The sequence below is a fragment of the Sphaerodactylus townsendi genome, linkage group LG04 (genome assembly GCF_021028975.2).
Source record: "Sphaerodactylus townsendi isolate TG3544 linkage group LG04, MPM_Stown_v2.3, whole genome shotgun sequence".
NCBI classification, from domain to species: Eukaryota; Metazoa; Chordata; class Lepidosauria; order Squamata; family Sphaerodactylidae; genus Sphaerodactylus; species Sphaerodactylus townsendi.
In genome coordinates this window covers 148,523,183-148,545,072 of record NC_059428.1, presented here as the reverse complement: position 1 = coordinate 148,545,072, position 21,890 = coordinate 148,523,183, and the positions used below count along the sequence as shown (strand labels likewise).

The following is a 21,890-nucleotide window of genomic DNA, read 5'->3' as shown; positions in this document are numbered from 1 at the left end:
CTTCAGATTGCAGCTAAGGGATTACGTCCCCCCACCAAATTTCCCCTTTCCACATGCAAAGGCTATGCTGAAAGTTTTTCCCCTGAGATGCTATTTTTTTAGCTGCAGGGAGAGGGTTTTTTTAAAAAATTATGTATTGATACAGACAGGGCTTGATTTGTGCATAATCTCAGGGAGATAAAAGCTCAGTGCGTCCTCCAAACTAGGTTGCCCCTGGACCAGTGGTCCATGTAGTCCTGCATTTGATTTCGCGCTCTGTTTTCCCTAGAGGTCTAGAACTAACCTCCCCAGTTGCTGACTCCGAACACTGAGTTTCTGTAGGATCAGCATGGCCTTCAGCCACAAACGGACCTCCCCGTTCATGACTGTTTCCAATCCCCCTTGAAAGCTATCTTAAACTAATGATCCCTGACATCCTGTGGCAGGGAGTTACACAAGCTAATTCCTCTTTACCCAGAAATGCTACTTTTGTTTGGAACGTGGATCTTCACAGTTCTAATCTGTCACTCTGACAGCTTTAAATTTAGCGCTGGCTCCAGGTTTGGTGTGACAGAACAAATAATCCTTGGGCGCTCCACCCACCTGTCCCAGCAGAGATGCCAACCTCCAGGTAAGACCTGGAGACCGCCCAGAATTACAAGTCATCTTCAGACTACAGAGATCAGTTTCCTGGGGGTGGGGGGGTGGCGGCTGCTTTGGAGGGGGGCAACTCTAGGGAATCGCATCCCTATTTCATTCCCTCCCCTTCCCAAATATCCAGGAATCCCCCAACCCAAAGTTGGCAAGGCCACTCCCATCTCTCTCTTGGCATCCGCGAATTGCTTCAGGTCCTCGAAAGGGAAGCCCCTTCTGCCCCCACCCCCAATGCAAGCAGGCCGCCGATGCAGTCGAGAGGGCGGAACCCCAGCCCCTCTGGAGGCAGGTGTGAAAGCACGCGCGCAAAGAACAGGTGGGGAAGGGGGGCAGCCCTGTTCCTGCGCTCGGTGGGGGGAGCCTCCCGCCGTGCCGCGTGGAAAGGCGACCCCCGAGGCCATGTCATCGATCCCTCCTCCTCGGAGGAGCGCGCCAGCCCCGCGCAGCCCACTCCGCGCCACCCCTCTCCCTCCGATGGTGCCGTCTGCTCCCCGGGCTGGCCCAAGCGGCGGCGCAGCCCAGCGCGGCGGAGGAGAGGGGGGCGCCCACCCGCCCGAGCTGGGATGCAGCTCAGGAGGAGGAGGCGGCGGCGGCGGCGGCGGCGGCGAGGCTGCGCGCAAGACGCCGCCGGCCGAGCAGGCAGCAGCAGCCGCAGCCGCAGCAGCAGCAGCAGCAGCCCGGGCAGGCGGCGGCCGGTGGCGGCTCCCAGCTGCTGCAGGAGCCACCATGGAGGGCGCTTCCTTCGGAGCAGGGCGCGCCGGGGGGGCGCTGGACCCGCTCGAGTTCCTCCGGCGGCCCCAGACCATCCTGCGCCTCGTCTCGGCGGTAAGAGGGGCAGGGCGCCCTGCCCGCCAGCCCTCCCCCTCCCTCCCCTCCCCTGGGCAGAGATGGGCACTGCCATGGCGCAACTAGCCAGCCTGCACCCATGGACTGCCTGGGAGCGAGAGAGCCATCCATCCATCCATCCATCCATCCATCCATCCATCCATCCATCCATCCATCCATCCATCCATCCATCCATCCATCCATCCATCCACCCATCCATCCATCCATCCATCCATCCATCCATCCATCCATCCATCCATCCATCCATCCATCCAATGATTGTCCATCCTCTCCACCCATCCATCCATCCATCCATCCATCCATCCATCCATCCATCCATCCATCCATCCATCCATCCATCCATCCATCCATCCATCCATCCATCCATCCATCCATCCATCCAGTGATCTATTTCTAAATGTACAAGTCATCTATCTATCTATCTATCTATCTATCTATCTATCTATCTATCTATCTATCTATCTATCTATCTATCTATCTATCTATCTATCTATCTATCTATCTATCTATCTATCTATCTATCTATCTATATCCATCCACCCACCCACCCACCCACCCAACCTGTGCATGATACCTATATCTACTCAAACGTGTCTGTATTGGATGCCTCCTTAGATATTTTGCAGGGTTACACAATTATTATTATTATTATTTTTGGCCTCCTGGCCCGGTGTTGGCCAACCTGTCAGTGTGTCACAGGAATGCCTCAAGACCGCCCGCCCCCACCCTCTTATTTTCTCCCATCAAAATGTGGGCAAGGCTTGTGCCAGGAGGAGGGGAGGACAAATGGATGCCAACAGCAACAGCAACAGCAGCCGCCACACATCTGGAAGGGTGTGAGGAGCTTCTCCCCCTCCTGAAACACCGACATCCTTTTCTCCCTCTTATGTTGCCTCCTCTTCCCCAAGCCTCGGGAGAGATCAGGGGTGGAGGCGGGGAGTTGCCCGGCCTTCTCTCCGCTTCTGGCTGGGTTTGCCACGGAAGGTGGTGGTGGGTTTTCTCACTCGCTCCCCTCCTCCAACCGCTGTGGCGATTTGCTTCTCTGAATTTTAAACAAATAGCAGCAGGCTTTGCATGTGCCAAGATGGTTAAGCCAGGAGACATTTTTTCCCCATTTCTGCATGGTGGGCGGGGGGGGGGGGATTTCTGGCTCTACCTGTTCCTTTTGCCAGCCTCGTTCTGAGAATGGCAAAAGGAGGACCCAGCCAACTGCTGAATGCCTGGCTTCCACCATTTGTGGGCACCTGGATCCAGATGGGGGTGGTGGTGGTGCAGAGAACGGCTTCGATTTGCAGATCTGCTTGTCGGGAGGGCGAGACCGGCCTGATTCAAAGGACATGTATGTGTGTGTTGGTGAATCGAAGGGGGTGCAAAATCAGGATCCGTGTGGCTGAACTGGGTTTGCGGATTTGGGAAATGACAAAAACCTTTCAGAAAAAAGGCTGTGTTTTTATTTTGTTATATCAGGGTCTCGAATGTCCGGTCCAGAGACTTCAGCAAATCCGGGGAGGGGTGTGTGTGTTTCCCAGGGCCCTCAAAGGGCACTTTGCCATGTTTCATACGATCGATTAGGTCATCATTGGAGTTAAGGGCTGGGTGCTTTTTGTAGGGTCCTCTGGGATGCGTAGCCTCCCTGGGATGGCTCTTTTGGAGGCATACAAGTGCTTACTTTGGGGTAGTACCCAGGACAAGATGCCAGCCATTGATCTGTCAGAACAGAGAACTTTCCAGAGCTGCAGAGGTCAAATAATCCAATATCCCAAATATTTTTGTCTGAATGAACTAGAATCAGCGAGTTGATGTATAATTCAAAAGGAACTGGGGTTTTTTAAAAGGTGGAAACATTTGGGGGCATCTATTGTGGGGTGGGGGGAAATTTGGCCCTCCAACCCCTTCTGGGTTTGACATCCTGCTTTCTAAAGGCAGGCATTCTAATTTGCATCTCTACCGAGATCAGGAGCAGCCAGGTGAACGGACAACCGAGAAAGGGCTGAAAATAGGGGAAAATCCCAGCCTTAGCCAGTGTACGTCTGAAGCTCAAGCTCCGGAAACTGCCTTCAGTGTCTGCTTTTGAACTTGAGAGGCACAGGAAAGGAAGCTGAACATGTACAGAGTACCTCCTCTCACTATACCAAGTCAGAACCAGCAACTCGGCTTGGATTATAATTTCCAGAGAGGATTTAGAGCAGTGGTTCTCAACCTTCCTAATGGCGTGACCCTTTCATACAGTTCCTTCTGTTGTGGTGACCCCCAACCCTAACATTTATCCATTTTACAGATGGAGAACACTGATGCAGAGAGTCTTAGGTGACCCCTGTGAAAGGGTCATTCAACCCCCAAAGGGGTCGCGACCCACAGGTTGAGAACCACTGATTTAGAGCCAAAGGGTCCCGTTTTTAGAATTGCAGAACTGTACCCCAGGGGTCTGTCTAGATGCCCCAGGGCCATGACGGCAGGGAATGGTGAGGGGTAAATACTTGGCCCGGGGCCTCTTGAAGCAGTCCAGGGGTTCAGAAAGAAATGATACCAGGCCATATATCAGGAGGACTCAGAATTGGCCTGAAGGCAAAGATTCAGAGGACAGAACTCTCTGGCTGAAACAAAGTTCTGAACTTTGACGGGAAGATTTTAACAGCAATTTCCCTGGCCATCCAGGATGAGAAGGGATTGCTTGAGCTTCAGACGTACACTGGCTAAGGCTGGGATGACCAGGAAAGATGAGTGGTTCTGCTTTTGTCTTCCCCATGAAATAACAATTTACATCCTGACTACAGAGATCTTGGATGAAATGGCAGCTCTACGCCTCTGTTAGCTCACCCCATTTCCCAAACTTCCCAATTGCCCACCCCCAATTCCCCAGGAATTTCTCATCCTGGAGTTGCCGCTCCTGCCTCATGTGCCTGAGGCCAGCTGCTGAAATTCTTGCACAGGAAGGGCTTCTGTGCATGAAATTGGGCATGGACCATTTTGCAAGTTGCTTCCCCACCCTACAAGACACGATGAACTTCCCACATATCTTGTGGCAAATTAGACCGAGCTGATATTTTTCCAGCACAACTTTATGTGAGTGCCACATAGAATCATAGAGTTGGAAGAGACCACAAGGGCCCAAGAAGGAATACACAATCAAAAGATGGCCTTTCAGCCTATTTTTAAAAACCTCCAAAGAAGGAGACTCCACCACACCCCGAGACAGTGTCGAACAGTCCTTGCTGTCAGGAAGTTCTTCTAAATGTTTAGGTGGAATCTCTTTTCTTGCAGTTTGAATCCATTGTTCCTTGCCCTAGTCCAGTGGTGGCGAACCTATGGCACGGGTGCCAGGGGTGGCACTCAGAGCCCATCATGTGGGGGGGGGGGAAATTGCTACACATACACACACGCATATCTAGGCTGGCCTGAGCCGCTGGGCTCGATTATTAGCATTAAACCTAAGACCTAGTTTTGGGGAAGCAGTGTAGGTAACCCTGTTAAGTGCTGTTAAACCCCACTGATTTTCATGCTAAGAACTAAAGCGCGATCCTTTACCTGGGAGTAAGCTCGGTTGCTGTCAATGGGGCTTGCTTCTGAGTAAACCCTCCTAGGGTCGTGATTCACCCGTTGGAAGAGTTGCACAGTTGCTTCAAAGCAAAGCCACCGACTACCACCAAGCTTACTCCTGAGTAACGCACGCCTTGGAGCCACCTGTTTTTTCTAAACTAAAACCTCAACATTCAGGTTAAATTGCCGTGCTGGCACTTTGCGATAAATAAGTGGGTTTTGGGTTGCAATTTGGGCACTCGGTCTCGAAAAGGTTCGCCATCACTGCCCTAGTCTCTGGAGCAGCAGAAAACAAGCTTGCTCCCTCTTCGACATGACATCCCTACAAATATTTAAGCATGGCTAGCATGTCACCCCTTAACCTTCTCTTCTCCCACTCTGAAGTTTACCTTTAACCATCAGCAAGTGATTAAAAAAAAGATTTTATTCCTCAGAGGACAGGTGGGCAAAACAGGAACTGACTGTTTTATTGGTGGGGGAAATAGAGAGACCTAAATGGTGTTTACGGGCATCTTGGATACGATGGCAGAGGAGAGGAACTTACCTGTTCCTGCCTAGCAAAGTAATCATTTCAAGCCAGCCTCCTGCTGAGGAGGCAGCCATTCAGGTGAGTGTAAATAGCCTTTCCAAATGCACCCTGCTGGATTGTTAGATGAGGGAGCTGGCTTGTTTCCAGTAGATGGAGGCACGCAGACGTGCTGTGTCTGTCCAAAACAAAGGTTTACGTCCAGCTGCTTCTAGAGTAAATGGCTGTCCCCAATCTGAGGCCATACCCTGCTCGGGGGTAGGGCTTAGGGGCTGGTTTTAAGTCAGGTATAAGACACCCAAAGCTTGATTTGGAGCAAAAAGGTTTTGAGGCCTCTGCATCAACCCTAGCGGGGTTTGGCTGAACAAATTCATTGTTTTTATATTTGCCAAAAAAGGGTCCCTGGAAAATTGTGCAACTGCTGGAATGTTTCCAGGTTTCATTTGCATTTATTTATTTGTATCCCACTCCCCCCACCCCTAGTTGGGAGTCGGAGCACTATTTTCTCTTCTCTGTTCTCTCACAACAATCCTGCGGAGTGGCCCAGGCTGTGATGGGCCCAAGGTCACCCAGCAAGTGTTGTGGAAGAAGTGGGATTCAAACTCATACTGCTTAGGATCCTGGTCTATTTCTGTTTCCACTTTGCCACACCAGTTCCTTATTTGCTTTCTCTCGGTGATGGCATCTTCGAGGTCACTTTAGCCTTATTTGTGAAGTGAGACAAAACCCTGTGTTGTTGTTTTAAAGGCACACAGCTTTTGACTATTACTGTTTCTCAAATTTACAACTGCACAAGTAGGGGTCTTTTTCCTAACCAAGAGGTCTGTTGATTTTCCTTTCAGAAGCTGCACATTTTCTCAATATTCTGTGACTGACACCTTCCCCTGACTCTTCCATGACATCACAGTAGTTAAGCCAATAACAGGCAGGCAGGCAGGCAGGCAGGCAGGCAGGCGCCTGTTCTTAACTGATGCTGCTGATAGAAATCCTTGTCTTATGAGGAGGAAAGTGTGTGATCCTTTTTAATCTTACAATAGTAAGCAAAAAGAGAGAAAGAGAGAGAGTCCTTTCCTTCCACGCAGTTTGAGTTTGTTTGATGTTTTAAATAGGACCGAGGGTGTTGTATCTGTCTGGGGTTTGTGTGTTCGGTACAAGATGTTTTAGAAGGAGGGAAAGGGGGGGGGAGCAGGGCTGGAGCTTGAACAGATGGGCATTGAAGCAAGAGAAACGCCAGCCAGTTAGTTTTTCTCCCAGTAAATCTGGGGGAAGGGGGAACTCATGGTGCAATCCCAAGGAGAGTTACTCCAGCTTCATCCCAATCATTTCAATGGCCTTAGACTGGGGAAACTCTGCATAGGATTGCACTGTGCGTTCTCTGTGTGTACCAGAGGCTTAGATCCAGGACAGGTTTTATCCGTAGCGGCTGGCGTCTTGCACAGTTTAATGTCTCGAAAGGTCTTGACATTAAAAAGAAATAAGCAAGGGTACGATGTATGCTGACAGCGTTCAAGGAACAGGCAGGTAAAGAGAAGCCCAAATGGATTGTAGGGATAAATTTGAAAGAGAAGATAAAAGAGGGGAGGGGAAGGATAGGTTGGTGGTCGGGGGTGGGGGGGCCTTGGGATGGGGACATGAGATATCAGCAAATGGGGAGCCAGAATAGGCCTGAGAAAGGAATAGGGTTACCATCCTCCAGGTGGGGTCTGGAGACCTCGAGAATTACCCCCAATCTCCAAGCAGCAGAGATTGCTCCCCTTGGAGGCAACGTGGAGAGAGTTGATCCTCTGTCCCTCCACCCCTCTGTGATCCCTCCCCAAACCCAGCCCTCCCTGAGCTCCACCTGCAGTCTCAAGGGATGAACACATGTGAATTATGCTCATTTTGGGTAGCAAGAATTGCAAAGGGAAAAGTAATTGTCTCAAAGCGGTGTGTAAAGTTGCAGCAGTATTTTTGTCATAGCATAAGAGAATGTATAGGATTTGCTGTGTGTGTTTGTGTGCGTGTGTGTGGTGTTCCCCCTTATTTAAGTGGAGAATCCACAGAGTATCAGGATTAAAAAAAAAACAGGCTTTGCAAAATGTTTTGAAAAACAGGGCTCGGTACCCAGGCTTCTGTGCGTGCCAAGCGGGGCATATCGGGAGTTCTTGGCACTGTAGATTCAAAATTGTTCTCTGTGAGTGTCTTCAGAGGAGGCTATTTGGTCTCCAGCCCGAATCTTGTGACTTAAAAGGAAGCGGCTAATTGGCTTAACGTCGATGTTGCTTATTGGAAGTGACCGGGAATTGCATTATCCTGTTAGGAACCCAAGAAGATGCATTTTTTGGCCTCTGAAACCAGGGTGTGGTTGCGCTGGAATGGGGACGATGGCTAATGAGCTGTGATCCAAAAGATTGAGGGTTCTGCCTAGGTGGGCTCTTTGCAACTCACTGTTTCTACAGACACATCTGCATCAGGGACGCAAGAATACAAGCCTGCCTCGCAGTGTATGAGGTTTATTGTAACAGTCTATATTAGAGAGCCAGCGTGGTGAAGTGGTTATGAGCAGGCGACCTGAAGGGCAGAGGCTTATCTGGTGAACCAGAGGTGTTTCCGCACTCCTACATTCCTGCTGGGTGACCTTGGGCTAGTCACAGTTCTCTCTGAACTCTCTCAGCCCCACTTGCCTCACAAGGTGTCTGTTGTGGGGAGAGGAAGGGAAAGGAGCTTGTCAGCCACCTTGAGTCTCCTTACAGAAGAAAAAGATGGGGTAGAAATCCAAACTCTTCTTCTTCTCGATTTATACGGAAGTGTCCTACAAACTAGATTATCATTCGTGTTGTAGGAATGGTAAATGCCATTCACAGACTACTTCCTACTTGCCATCAAGTCACAATTAGTTTCTGGCAACCCCTCAAGAAGCTTTCAAGGGGAGAGATCAGCCCTGGGTTTCCATGTTTGTCCCCCATCCAAGTACTAACCAGGACAAATCCTGCTTAGCTTCTAAGAATTGATGAGATTGGACCATCCATGCCAGATACTAACATTGCTAGTATTGGCCTTACGTCAATGCTGCAAGGCAGATCTGTGCTATTGACTAGTAGAAGTTTAAATTAGTGGCTGGACACTCCAGACGATAAGTTAGTACCGCTTTGAGGTGGGGACTCATCTTGTTGAATGCCCCGTGCAACAAAACAGTTCCCTTCTACCTGGAAAGCTGTCAGCACAAAAGGCAAGGCCAGACAGCTTTCCTTGCAGCCTTTGTATGAAGAAGGGGAGTTGCATTGAGCGTTTAGACAATTCGCAGGTCTGAAGACCCACTGAGTTCCAGTGAGGGCCTGCCCCTTCAATTAACAGCCGTGGGAGTATGTTTGTTCTCCCAAAGGAGGCTTGTGTTCTGCTCACCCTTGAGAAAAAAAACCCTTATAATCTTTTATTAGCACGTTGCCGCTTTGCTCTTCATTCTCGCTGAGCAATTTGACTGGCTTCTCACCCTCCACTTTTTGCTGTAAATGGCTGCCAAGCCGTTCTGGGAAACGGCGGTGAAATCACGACCAGGAGGACGGCCAACATCATGCCTGTGTTTGTCTGCATCTGGTACCAGAGACAGGAAGGACGGGGAGCCTGAGCCACGTGCTTTGTGAGAGCACCGTTTCCATTAGTAGTGGGAGGATGTCGGGGGCTGGGATCTGTGGGGACGTTCTCTTGCACAAGCCTGACTGATGTGAATGAGTGTTGGGTGAGAGCTCTTCTCTAGCACAACTGGTCACTTTATTGAAGTGGAAAAAAATGGTGGATGGTGCCCCATTTTAGCAGAAGATTGAGCGGAGGTTTTCATCAGGTCTTCAGTATCAAACGTGCATTAATAAAGGGGACAGGAGAAGAAAGTAGAGTCTTGTCTATTTCCATTGTTTATTTCCTGTGACTAATACCCAGCCACCAGAATAATAGAATCATGGAGATGGAAGAGACCTCAAGGGCCATCCAGTCCAACCCCCTGCAATGCAGGAACACACAATCAAAGCACTCCTGATAGACGGCCAGGCAGCCTCTCTTTAAAAACCGCCAAAGAAGGAGACTCCACCACCCTCCGAGGTAGTGCATTCCACTGTCAAACAGCCCTGACTGTCAGGAAGTTTTTCCTGATGTTTAGGTGGACTCTGTTTTCCTTCACCTTGAACCCATGACTCTCTGGAGCAGCAGAAAACAACCTTGCTCCCTGGCCAACACGGCATCCCTTCAAATATCTAAACATGGCCATCATGTCACCTCTTAACCTTCTCTTCACCAAACTAGACATTCCCAGATTCCTAAGCCTCTCCTGGTAGGGCATGGACTCCGGACCTTTGACCATTTTGGCTGCCCTCCTCTGCACCTGTTGCTTTTGCCTTTGGCAAGGTCAAATGGTTTGTCAGGCTCTGCACAGGAACCCCTGACTTCCTTGATCCTCTCCCACCAAAGTACTAGCCCAAACCCACCCTGCTTAGCTTCTTCTAAGATCCGGCCAGGTTGGGCTAGCCTGGGCCATCCAGTGTGATGGCGTCACCTGACAATATATGCATATAAGCTTGGTTTTTTCATCAGGTTTGGCTGTTTGTTGGCAAGACAGGTGGCGTGTGAGCAGCCCTGACTACCAGATGTGTTCGGTATCTGCTCGTATGCTGGGCTAAACAAGCAAGCAGAAGTCTTTTCCCTACATCCTCACCTCAAAGCAGACACTTGGGACAAAAGGTTTGAAAGCACTCAGCTAGCTTGTAAGTGAAGCACTAAATGACGGGGTAGGAAAACACTCCTCCTGCTCTTCCCGCCACAGGGCAAATCCACTTAGCTGCAGGCACCCTGTGCTTGGAGAGGGTTTGTATTGTGAGGAGGCAGGGAAAGAGAATTTGCAGCTCGGGTTGCCAGCCTGGAGAAATGGAGGATTGGTGAGATGCACACATGCTTTCTCTAGCTTACACATAAACACACCTGGCTGAAATCCTGCTGCAAAGAAGTATTCTAGGCTTGAAAGAGGAGAGTTTGGACTTATACCCTGCTTTTGTCAACCGAAGGAAGCGGCATACAAATTCCTTCTCTTCCCCTCCTCACAACAGACCCCTTGTGAGGCAGGTGGGGCTGAGAGAGTTCAGAGAGAACTGCGACTGGCCCAAGGTCACCCAGCAGGCTTCATGTGCAGGAGAGGGGAAACAAACCCGGTTTTCCAGATTAGAGTTCACAGCTCTTAACCACCGCACCTCATTGGCTGTCCTGGGATATTGTCTCAGTGATCTACCTCCATATGATTTGGGTCAGTCTTGTCTACGAAGACTAGTAGCAGGTGCTGGGCAAAGGTCTTTCACATTACCTGCTGCCTGGTCCTTTTAACTGGACGTGCTGCCGGGGTTCCAACCTGGGATCTCGTGCATGCAACGCGGAGGCGCTTCCACTAAACTACAGCCATTTCCAAAATGGCCCCTGAGCTGTACAGCTGATTGGTTCCCCCTGGGCCTGTCAGGATCTTCCTTGGAGGGAAAAATGCAGTATGTACTTAGGTCAACATTTTTGCAAAGGCATTAAAAATCGACCAGGTCCACTGGATGTTGCTTTCCAATTCACTGTGGGGACACCGGGGCTGCTTGGAGACAGGCGGGGAAGGAGGCTCTTGGTCCACGGACCCTTTGGCTACGTTACCCTGCACATTCGCTTTCTTCTCGATTCGTCTGGCTGCCAGATCGCGCCGTGCTGCTGCCAGGCTGTGTGTTTTCCTTAAAGTGCTGTCAGAGGCATCCAACAGCAAAAAGAAAACATTAGTTTTTGCATTATTTATGAATGAGATTAGAAGGCAAACCCAGGGACGGGGGGGGGGGCGGGGGGAGAGGAAGAGCGTGTTCGTATTTTGGCTCCTTGCTGACAGTGCTGAGCTGGCTCCCTGGTTCTTGCTGCTTGTCATTACAGTTGGGTGTGTTTTGTTGTGAACGGCAGGTGTGGGTGTGGACGGGAGGTGTGGGTGTGGACGGGAATCATCCACTTGACTGGAAGAGATTAGTATCTGGGTGGTGCAGACTGGGCAACATGAAGGGGTGATCACGAAGGAGTGATCATGAAGGAGCGGCTCTGATAACGTCACTCAACCTGGCTGAGAACTGAGACTCTAGCAGTTGATAGCAGAAACTAATTGAGTGCTGGGAACATTCAGGGGCATATCTGCTTTCATTGGAAACACAAGGCAATTGAACATGTCAAGGGAAAGCGTGCCTGCCCTTTTTTGCTAGCCTAACTAGAGTCTAAGACAGACTGTTAGTTCAAACGAGCTCATTAAGGGTGCTGTGTGGTTTCTGGGCTGTACAGAGACTTCAACAATACAGAGATCATTAAGCCTCCTAGCTCGGGCATACACACAGACAAGTTGGAATGTTTGTGCACATTCCATGACATTGCAATAGTTCAGTCAGTGGGGCTTTGTGAGCTGGGATGCTGAGTAGCCAAAGAGCTACTCAGATAAATAAATAATAAGATTAAATAAATAATATAGAATAAATAAATAGATAAATAAATAAATAATGTCACTCCAACTCAATTTTATGTGGATCCTGCTGTGTAAACTTTTAAGGGTTTTAATGTTTATATTTAATGTTTTATCAGCCTTGTTTATGGGCCCTGTACACTGCTCAGAGCCCTCTGGGGGTTGAGCGGTCTGTGAAGTATGAAATAAATAAATAAAATAGAAAAAGAAAAGGTTTTACTCTTGTCTGTCACGATCTGTGTTTATATTTCTCCCTCTGAATCATTAAAAAAATATAATCCCCCCAAACGTAACCTTTTTTAGTTAGGATAATCCATCCCCCCACTTTGTTTATACTGCTGCTTGCTTGTACCTTCACCTACTCTGTGGGGTTCCTTCTGAGTTGTGGCTGGTGATAGTCTCTCCTTCAAGAAGAGTTTGAAGAAGAGTTTGGATTTATATCCCACCTTTCTCAAAGTGGCCTACAAGCTCCTTTCCCTTTCTCTCCCCACAACAGACACCTGGTGAGGCAGGTGGGGCTGAAAGAGGTCTGAGAGAACTGTGACTAGCCCAAAGTTACCCAGCAGGAGCGTAGGAGTGCAGAAACACATCTGGTTCACCAGATAAGCCTCCGCCACTCAGGTGGAGGAGTGGGGAATCAAACCCAGTTCTCCAGATTAGAATCCACCTGCTCTTAACCACGACGCTACGCTGAGGACCCTTTTGCTGACCAGAGATGGTTCTTCCAAATCAACCTATTCCTCTGTCTCCCTCTTTCAGATTTTCTCCATCATTGTGTTTGGCTCCATCATTAACGAGGGTTACGTCAACACTGAAAAGTCTCCCATCCTGAAGTGCGTCTACAACAACCACGAGGGGGCCTGTAATTATGGTGTTACCATCGGCCTCATTGCCTTCTTGGCCTGTTGCATCTTTCTGGTGGTGGATCTCTATTTCCAGCAGATCAGCAGTGTGAAGGATCGCAAGCGAGCGGTTCTCGTGGACCTCGGCTTCTCGGGTAGGTTTTGCACGGAAGGGGGGCGGGGTGCATGCAGCATTGGCTGAGGGCATCAATCAGCCTTAAGGGGCCACAATTGTGGGACAAATTTGTGTGGTTCTGACTGAGCTCAAAGGAATCCTGGGAGAAAATGCGGATCCTGAGGTTTTGATTCCTGACCTTCAAATGTGTGTGTTAATGAGGACAGACGGTACCTCCACCCACTTCTGGAGGCTGTGATTTGGACACTGTTTTCTCCCTGTTTTCAGTTCAGGAATGGTTCAGGAAGGTGTTTTGTAAAAGGAAAGGGGCTGTGGATTGTACTGCTTTGAGTAGGATGCCAGATCTGTTTGTTGTACACATTATAATACTGTCGCATTATTTGCTACTGCTACAACACCCTCTTTCAGCCTCATGTGTTCATTCTGTATCTACACTTGTTCAGATCTGTGTAATCTTAGAGCTACTACATTGCTTATTAGACATCACATCCTGTTGCTGTCCATCTCAACTAGCCTTGTCATTTCCTGCCCTTGTCCCTGTCGTCCAGTTTTACCTTTCGGTTTTTCATTTCATTTCATCGGGCTTCCTTTAGAACACACCCTCCTTGACGAGACTCAAGGCAGACAGCAAAATCTTAAACAACAATTTGGTCGGACAGACCGGCCCTCAATAATCAATGCGGCAGGACTGCTTGGACTTAATAGTCTGCTCTGAGTCACCGTGAGAAATGCAGACTATAAATATAGGACATAAAATCAAACACAGCGGAGTTGCTTGCATGCCGGCTGCTGTGGAGCTGTCCAGGGTCCTAGACAGAGAAAGGTCTTTTCTGCCCCCCCCCCCCCCCCCCGTCTGAGATCCTTTAACTGGCGATGCCATGAATTGGACCGGGGGCCTTCTGTGTGGGAAACACACAGTGCCTTTCACAGGAGTGCCGCCTGTCCCGTTTCCCCCTTTAGATGCAGGCGCCCTGCTGCATCAGAGCAGTTCCATGCATGAACAGATGCCCCAAAGGACAGGGTGAACCTGGTTGCGTGAGCCCCCCCCCCCCCCCCGCAGTGCTAACAGGCTTTGGTGCCTTTCAGGTTTCTGGTCCTTCATGTGGTTTGTGGCTTTCTGCTTCCTGGCTAACCAGTGGCAACGAACACCGCAAAGCAAAGGGGCGAAGCAAGCGGGGGACGCAGCCCGGGCAGCCATTGCCTTCTCCTTCTTCTCCATCATCTCCTGGGTAAGCATCACTTCCCTCTTCTATGTTTCCTGTAATCATGTCACGTGGCTGCTGCCGTCTCTTTGAGGTGCAGGGAAGGATCGCTGCCAGAGGGTGGGCTGCCCCGCCCTTTCCCAATGCTCTGACGTCATCAGTTGCCCGGACTGGGGATCCAAAGGGGCGCCTGCACCTGTGCCCACCAATGGCAGGCTGCCTTTTTGTTAGTCTGAAACATTCTGACCAACCCCTGGAGGAGCTTTTAGGTCGCCCCTCCCTTAGTGATTCTGGCCCGTCCAGCTCTCAAAATGGCCTCGGCGCTGCAAGAGGAAGGAAGGGATTCTCTCTGCTAAGAGCATTGCTTGGGGGATCATTTTGATCCAAGGCAAACCCTGATTCTTCCCCAGGTGTCTTCTGGGATGCACCCGCTCAACCCCATAGCTGTCTGCATGTGGCTCTAAAGTCTTGGTATTCTTTAACTGGTGTGAGAGCCAGCGTAGTGTCATGGTTAAGAGGAGGTGCACTCTAATCTGGAGAACCGGGCTTGATTCCCTCCCTTTGCCACTTGAGCTGTGGAGGCTTATCTGGTGAACCAGATTAGCTTGTGCACTCCAACACATGCCAGCTGGGTCACCTTGGGCTAGTCACAGTTCTTCGGAGTTCTCTCAGCCCCACCCACCTCAAAGGGTGTTTGTTGTGGGGAGGGGGGAAGGGAAAGGAGTTTGTAAGCCCCTTTGAGTCTAATGTATCGTCGAAGGCTTTCACGGCCGGATTCAACTGGTTCTGGTGGGTTTTCCGGGCTGTGTGGCCGTGGTCTGGTAGATCTTGTTCCTAACATTTCACCTGCACCTGTGGCTGGCATCTTCAGAGGCGTATCACAGAGAAAAGTCTGTTGCACACTGTGTCTAAGTGAGAAGGTGGTGTCCCTTTGAGTCTCTTTATAGGAGAGAAAAGGAGGGTATAGATCCAAACTCCTCCTCCTCTTCTTCTGAAAGAGGTGTTGAAGTAGGAACAGGGTGGATATTTCTAAAGCTACGGCCAGAATATTAGATGTGGTTTCCTTGCACTTCCTGGGAGCAGCTAGCCCAGACTGCTGTTCTGTAAGCCATGCTGGGCAGGAGGGCTCGTTTCCCCCCCCCCCACTGTTCCTGTACATCCTCCGCCCCAAGCCGGGCCCTGATTCCCCTGCAAAAGGCCACAGTAGCAGCAGGCAGACGAGAAGCCGGGCAGAAAACGAGGGCCACTCCGTTCGGTTGGCAGCCCAGCTGTTTCGAGACAAGCAGTTGCAAATCCGTCACAATATCTCCTTCTCCTTTTTTCCTTCCAGGTCGCCCTGACCATCAAGGCCCTCCAAAGATACCGCCTGGGGACTGACATGTCTCTCTTTGCCACGGATCAGTTTCCCACTGACCCCAACGCGGGGTATCCCGGATACCCCACAGGGAGTGGTGTGGAAAGCACAGAAACCTACCAGAGTCCGCCGTTCGCTGAGACCCTGAACACCAGTCCGAAAGGCTACCAGGTGCCGGCATACTAAAGGGCAGAGGCTCCCAGGAGGCCGTACCGAAAGCAGGAATGAACACCCCTGACCCCTCTTGGGGAAACCGGCCGCGTCCTCTTCTGTGAGGCAGCATAGGACCACTGGTTGGTTGCAAATGTATTCAAGAGTACCGTTTCTTTCCTCCCTCCCCCAAACGTGGCAAGTTAAATGTGCTGAGTTAAACTTACTCTTAGCTAGTTGTGCAGTGAACTCTGTACAGTGAATTGGTTCTCGTCTTTACCTGTCCAAGGGTATTTTTATATATATAGATATATATAAAACAAAACAAACTAAAAAAAAAGAAAGGAGCCCAGACAGCCCACAGTGTTCTCTTTAAGTGCAAAACGCTAGGAAGGTTGCTACTCCTGCCTACTCGTGAGCTTAGGCCGGCGGGGCGGGTGCTTTGCCACAAACAAGAACTGGCCACAGGCTGGCTAGCTGGGCGAGCAAAAAGCTCACCTTGTGCTTCCAGAGCTAGCCCAGAATGCGGCTTACATGAGTTTTCGTTCCCCACCCGGTCCGTTTTCTGTTTTTTACTTCCTCCCCTGCGAAAGGGCATTCCGAGCAACGTGCCAAATTTTACTGCCAAAAATCAGGGCTGTTTTATTTTCATGCCGTTGCGCACATGTTTGTAGGTAACCCTTAGGAAAGGGTCCGCAGGCTAGCTTTGCGGTAGCCGTTTGGGCCGAAGGGCTTATTCAGAGCGCTTTGAAGTGGAAACAGGTTCGTGCGACTTTAGAGTCGAACAAAGTTGTTGCTGTCTGAAAAGGGACCGGGTGACGGTGGGTGAAAAGCCCTGTCACAATTGTGGCAGAGGAGACTTGGGTTAAGAAAAAAAAGCAAATATCCACTTGCCTTCTGAAAGGTGTAGTTTTGAATCCATTTGGCCGCATAAGTGAAGAAGTATGTATGTGTGTCAGGAAATGGGGCTGAGTGGAACAGAGAGAACGCAGCAGGAATTTAGATGTCCCTGCCTACCTCATTTCCATAAGGGGTAGACTATCACTTCAAAGTGCTCAAGAATGCTCCCCTTTTATTTAAAATATTTGTATTAGTCACCTTTCTACCTTGCAGCACTCAAGGCGGCTTACCATGCAAACGATTAAAAAATACGCAAAAGACCGCAATTTAAAACAGCAGTTAGGAACATCGATATATTTTTTAAAAAACTAAATTAGCCTAATGCGGACATTCCTGAGTCTACGGCGGCTGGATGTTATTCCTGTTCTAGTTTTAAAGATTTTTTTTATGTCTGCCTTTCAGCCCTATAATCTGGAAAAAAAAACACACACACACGTATACACACCCAAAAAACTCATCATACTTCACCCTGTTTGGGCATCGCTTCCTGTTATGGTAAAGGACGTTCCAGTAAAATTAGCATTTCATACTGGTGGCCAGTAAAGATCAGAAACAAACCCAAAGGCTAAATCTCAGAAAACGGGTCCTGATTCAGTGGCAGGGTGTGTCCCCACGCATTCTGCAACGCTCACCTGAAGCGCTGGCCGAATGGAGAGTCCCGTGGGGCAACCCAGGTGCCCTATAGTGACCAGCTATCTGATGCTGCCCCCATCTGGCTCCCCTGAGCACCTGCATTTTCACCTTGTGCCTGCGAGAAGACCTTTGGGATCCAGACAAGTGTGGTGTACACAACTTCAAAAGTAGCTGCCATAGGAGGTGGAGCCAACCACCAAATGGCAGGGAGTGAGGTTGTGCACAACTCAAATAGAACAGATGGCTCGTTTAACAGGATGTCTTTTAATCTGCATATCCAATCAGAAGTTGAGCTGTGCAAAACCCCCACTTGGCCCCATCCATTTTTTAAAAATTACTTGGTGGGTGCTAGGAACGGTGCCCAGAGACACTTTATTGGGGAGCCCTGCCCTAACCAGTGGGGTGTACTTGAAAGTCTTTGAACGTTGGCTTAAATCCATAGGCCTAAACGCTGGCTTAAATCCATAGGCCTAAAATAGCACAGGGGACTCACTTCTGACTGTGCACCCTATTTAAAACTGTTCAGTGCAGGCGGATGGCATCCTTCCACTGATACGCACAGATTTATACCCACCTTATCCAGCCAGCGATGAGTGTGCACATCCCTGTCCCCCCCGGGCATAAGCCTCTCCAGGCAATCGGAGCTCCTCCGCAGGGGCAGGGGAAGAAAATGCTTGCTAAATTTAAAGTTTTAAACCATCTTTTCTCACAGGCAGCAACTAACTTAAAATCAACCAGTCTTGTCTTTAGAGTTCTCTGCTGCAAATCAGTCTGTTATTCCGAGCTCAGACAGCTGCCCGTGAACAGAGTCCTTTGAAGAGTCAGATACGCTACATTGGTTTGATGCCTACAAAATATTTTCAGAGACGGTTAAACTGACTGACAGAGATAATCTTCCTTCAGCTGCATTTCAAATATAACCGCGGATCGTGCTGAAGTAAACCTGGCACCGCCGCCACTGCCCCCCCCCCCCCCGAAATGCCCGGTCCCGGCCAGAGGACGGATTTAATACAGGGTAAAAGCAGAACTGTAGCAATATTTTTCCTTAGAGGGAACACTGGCCTCTTAGCAGCACAAACTAAAATAAAATTGTGTTTCAATATTCTTGGGGAGAGGGATGGAATCCTATCATTAAATTTTAAGTGTTTCCTTAAATTGATTGTATATGTGAAATAAATGTCTGTTCGGTACAGTGTATTTTTTCTAACTATAAAGAAATCCATTCCAAAATATCCTTGTACTAACTGTATAAAGAAAAACAATGTGGGGCGGGGAGGGGAAAGGCTGCATTTGTCTAACTGGTTTTTAAAAAATGTCTTGGTCAGTGGTGTTACCGTGCTATTATATTACAATTCTGAATGTACGCACTGCTCATGCCTACATAGTTATTCTTATCCCCCCCACCCCCAAACCGATCCCACCCCTTCCTAGACTTGATGGCACACTGTTGGAATTAACGCTTTCTGAAAAGCCCTGCAGGCATTTTGGTGAGCGGAGTTGGGAGCGCCAGAAGAGTCCTTTTTTTGCAGTTCAGCCGGCAGAGGGGACCACTCCGGTGGATTGTACCTTGAGGGCAGACCTCTGCCCCGTTTGTAGCACTCCAGAGCCTGGTGGCTTAGCCAGAGACAAGCTCCCTGCTCAGACATTTGATCCTTTTTTGGTGGTGTGTCCAAAGCAGGAGACACGACGGCCAACTACCTTCCCTGAGGACAGTGGACACATTTCTCCTTCCTTTGTGTCATCCTTATGACAACTCTGCGAGCAGCTAGGCTGGGACTAACAGCGCCTGTCTCTTTCGATTCATGCTGGCCGGCACTCAGTAGCTGTCTGCCCAGAGGGAACAAACAGAGTTACCTGTTAGGTGGGATTTTTGTAACACTTATTTAGCTGGGATTGAACCACAGTGTTGCCTGTACCTCCAAGCCTCCAGGAAACAATGACTTCCTTGTTCACGCACAAAATTATGAGCGGCAACTCATTTAACCTTCTTACCAGCACATCTCAATGTCTTTTAGAGCAGTAGTACCCAAATTTGGGGGGGCACAGGAAAAGAGAGGGGCTGGTTTTAGCACAGAAGATAAATTAATCTCATAATGCAAACTTCTTATGAGTTTAAAGCATCTACCCACCAGAAAGGCAGATTCGCTGTGTTTACCTCGGTTTCCAGGGAGTTTGGTGACTGTGAAATCCCCACTGTAGAGTCACTGCCCATTTATTTGCCCCTCCTTGGAGATGAGCTCCTGTGGCAGCTCTGCCTGAGTTACTGTTCTAGGTTTGCTAGCATTTCAGAAGGCATGGGCTCCTCCAAATGCGGTATGATCCTTTCTCTTGCACAGTGCAAAACTTAACCCCTTTTAAGCCAGAAGATGTGTCTCCAATTTTAATTCAGAAAAAAAAAATAGCAACTCCTTTAGCCGTTGTCTACGGGAATCTGCTAAAAGCAGGCATGAGATCACTCCAGAGCCTCACGCCGCCATCTGAACTTCTTGCCTGCATAGAAGGGTGACCTTCGGTTGTGGGAAAGCCCTCATCAGTGATCGGGAAAGCCCTCATCAGCTGGCCAGAGAAAATGCAGCAGCTGCCAGTAAGAGAAGTCAGGAAATAAGGCTTGGTAGTCAAATGCAGTTTCCCGTTTCAAAAAGCGAGCAGCCACGACGGTTTCCCTCTATCCCCTCTCTCAGATCATCGCGGTCATTATTTATTTACTTGCTTCAGTTATATCCTTTTTCCCAGCGGGAACTCAGAGCTCTTCAGCTCTTCCCCTGCTTTTCCACTGTGCCTCATCACAACCCTGTGCGACGGGTCGGGCTGACTGGCCCAGTCGCCCAGCAAGCTCCAGTGGCAGTACAGGGTTTCGAACCCAGACCTCCCAGATCCTACTCCAACACTAAAAAGGCTACACCACACTGGCTTTCCACGCAGCGCTTCACGCCCCCCCCCCCTCTTTCGGCCTCTGCTGTTCCAGGAAGCAAGACTAGTTAGCCAAATTCAAGAAGAGGTTTTTGTCTGAATGTTGGGAGAGATTTGCTCCCAAGGACAGCAGGTCGAGGATGAAACCAATTACCTCAAGGCTGGGGGTGTGTGTGTGTGTGTCTTCGAGCAGAGGCCGTTTGGGGTGCCGTCCTTCTGGCTTACGTGTGTTAGACTAGGTGACCTCTAAAGCGTCTTTTAACTCCTTTGACCCCTGTCACGTCCTCCAGACTGCCACTCCAGAAAGGCAATACTCCCCCCGTGTGTCTTTTGTCAAATCTCTCCGGAGTAGAAACAGGTTAACTTCCTCCTCGGAGGAAGTCCAGCTCTGCCTCCCTTCAGTTATTCCAATACAGCTTCTTTTTAATTCAGAGGAGGGGACCTTTCCCTGCAATAGACAGACGGGGGAACCTGTCCTCGTTCTCACACCGCATCAATAAGACTGGTTGCAGACCAAAAAGGGGAAAGGCCCGGTCCTCGCAACCTGACATCGGCCGCAATTTGCATTTCGTCTCGCCTTCTTTTCGTATTTTTTTGAATAAGATACCAAACATGCAGATACCTCTCTTCAAACGCAACTTACTTCACAAAAATGGAACGGGGGGGGGGGGGGGTTTGCAGTTGTGAGTTAGCCCTGTGTGTCGTTGTAGAAAAGTGGATTGTGCAAAAGTTAGTTTTTAAAGACGTTTTACAAATTTTTGTATGTACATAAACGGTAGAGCCAGGTCCAGTATACTGGATCCTGCGGAGTGCTTTCCTCTGCCTTCCTTGCTCTGGAGGAGAGCACTGCGCTGAATGGGACAACTCCAAGAGGGACGCCACCTGATAACCTTTCAGAGTGAGAACTCTCAACTGATCTGTAATTGTGTTCCTTTAATTGTCTTGTGTGCCAACTGCAACATTATTTTCCAATAAACATTTTAAAACAAAACTATCTGGAACCTTCGGTAGATACTGTCTGTGGATTTGGTGGGGAGAAGGGACACTGGAGGAGGAACCACAACGGTTTGAGCCGTTCTAACAGATAAGAAACAACCAGCCTGCTTAAAAGCTTGGCCAGACCAGGGACCTTAGCAGAGGACGACGCGTGGAAGACTCACAGCCTGAGGTGGCTGTCTGAGAGCAAAGGAACCCAGGCCTCAGGGGAGAAAGCAGAAGGCCGTGGACCACCCCCACCCAACAGCGGCTGCCCGACTCCCTTCATCCAAATTTGTACAAGAAACTCACAGCCACCTTCTCTACTGGCTCCTTACAATGGCGAAACTCTCCCAGATGGCAGCATTTACTGCCAGGTAAAGGGACAAAGGTATACCCCCGCCCTCAAAAAGACCCTACACCGTCTTGAACACGGAAAAAAAGTACCAGGCGAGAGATCTAACTCAGCTTTGCTCTTGAAGGGCTAGGTTTCTAGGTGCAGATTTGAGGAAGCGGCCACTTCCAGGCTGAAAACCAAAACGGGCAACAACGCCACCCCTGCAGCACACAGCTGTGCAGCCGAGCAGAAGCAGAACGTTAACAAAAGGTTTTAAATACGTCGACTGGTGCAGAAGAGTTGGCCTCTCCGGGGGCCCTGTCTAGCAGAGCCTCCGCTGCACGCGAGGCTTTAAAGAGAGAGCCTCTCGCCGGCCCTTGGGTGGACATGCATGCCGGACAACTGGGGTCAAGACGGCGGCCACTGAACGT

At 49.6% G+C, this 21,890-nt stretch overlaps 1 protein-coding gene across 1 annotated transcript; it reads left to right on the top strand.

The window, feature by feature from the left end:
• The first annotated feature begins 1,095 nt into the window (after positions 1-1,095).
• SYNGR3 (synaptogyrin 3) lies at positions 1,096-21,138 on the top strand. Its single transcript, XM_048493498.1, has 4 exons — positions 1,096-1,458; positions 12,780-13,017; positions 14,085-14,227; positions 15,531-21,138. Exons 1-4 carry the CDS (start codon positions 1,108-1,110, stop codon positions 15,738-15,740), a joined length of 942 nt encoding a protein of 313 aa, XP_048349455.1. The 5' UTR covers positions 1,096-1,107; the 3' UTR covers positions 15,741-21,138.
• Positions 21,139-21,890: the final 752 nt, after the last annotated feature.

What these genes read in the sequence shown, in the direction of transcription:
- SYNGR3 (XM_048493498.1), top strand. Translation starts at nt 1,108, where the DNA reads ATGGTGCCGTCTGCTCCCCGGGCTGGCCCAAGCGGCGGCGCAGCCCAG. An exon ending in CGTGGACCTCGGCTTCTCGG is followed by an intron (nt 13,018 to 14,084) that starts GTAGGTTTTGCA and finishes GGTGCCTTTCAG; the next exon opens with GTTTCTGGTCCTTCATGTGG. An exon ending in TCTTCTCCATCATCTCCTGG is followed by an intron (nt 14,228 to 15,530) that starts GTAAGCATCACT and finishes TTTTCCTTCCAG; the next exon opens with GTCGCCCTGACCATCAAGGC.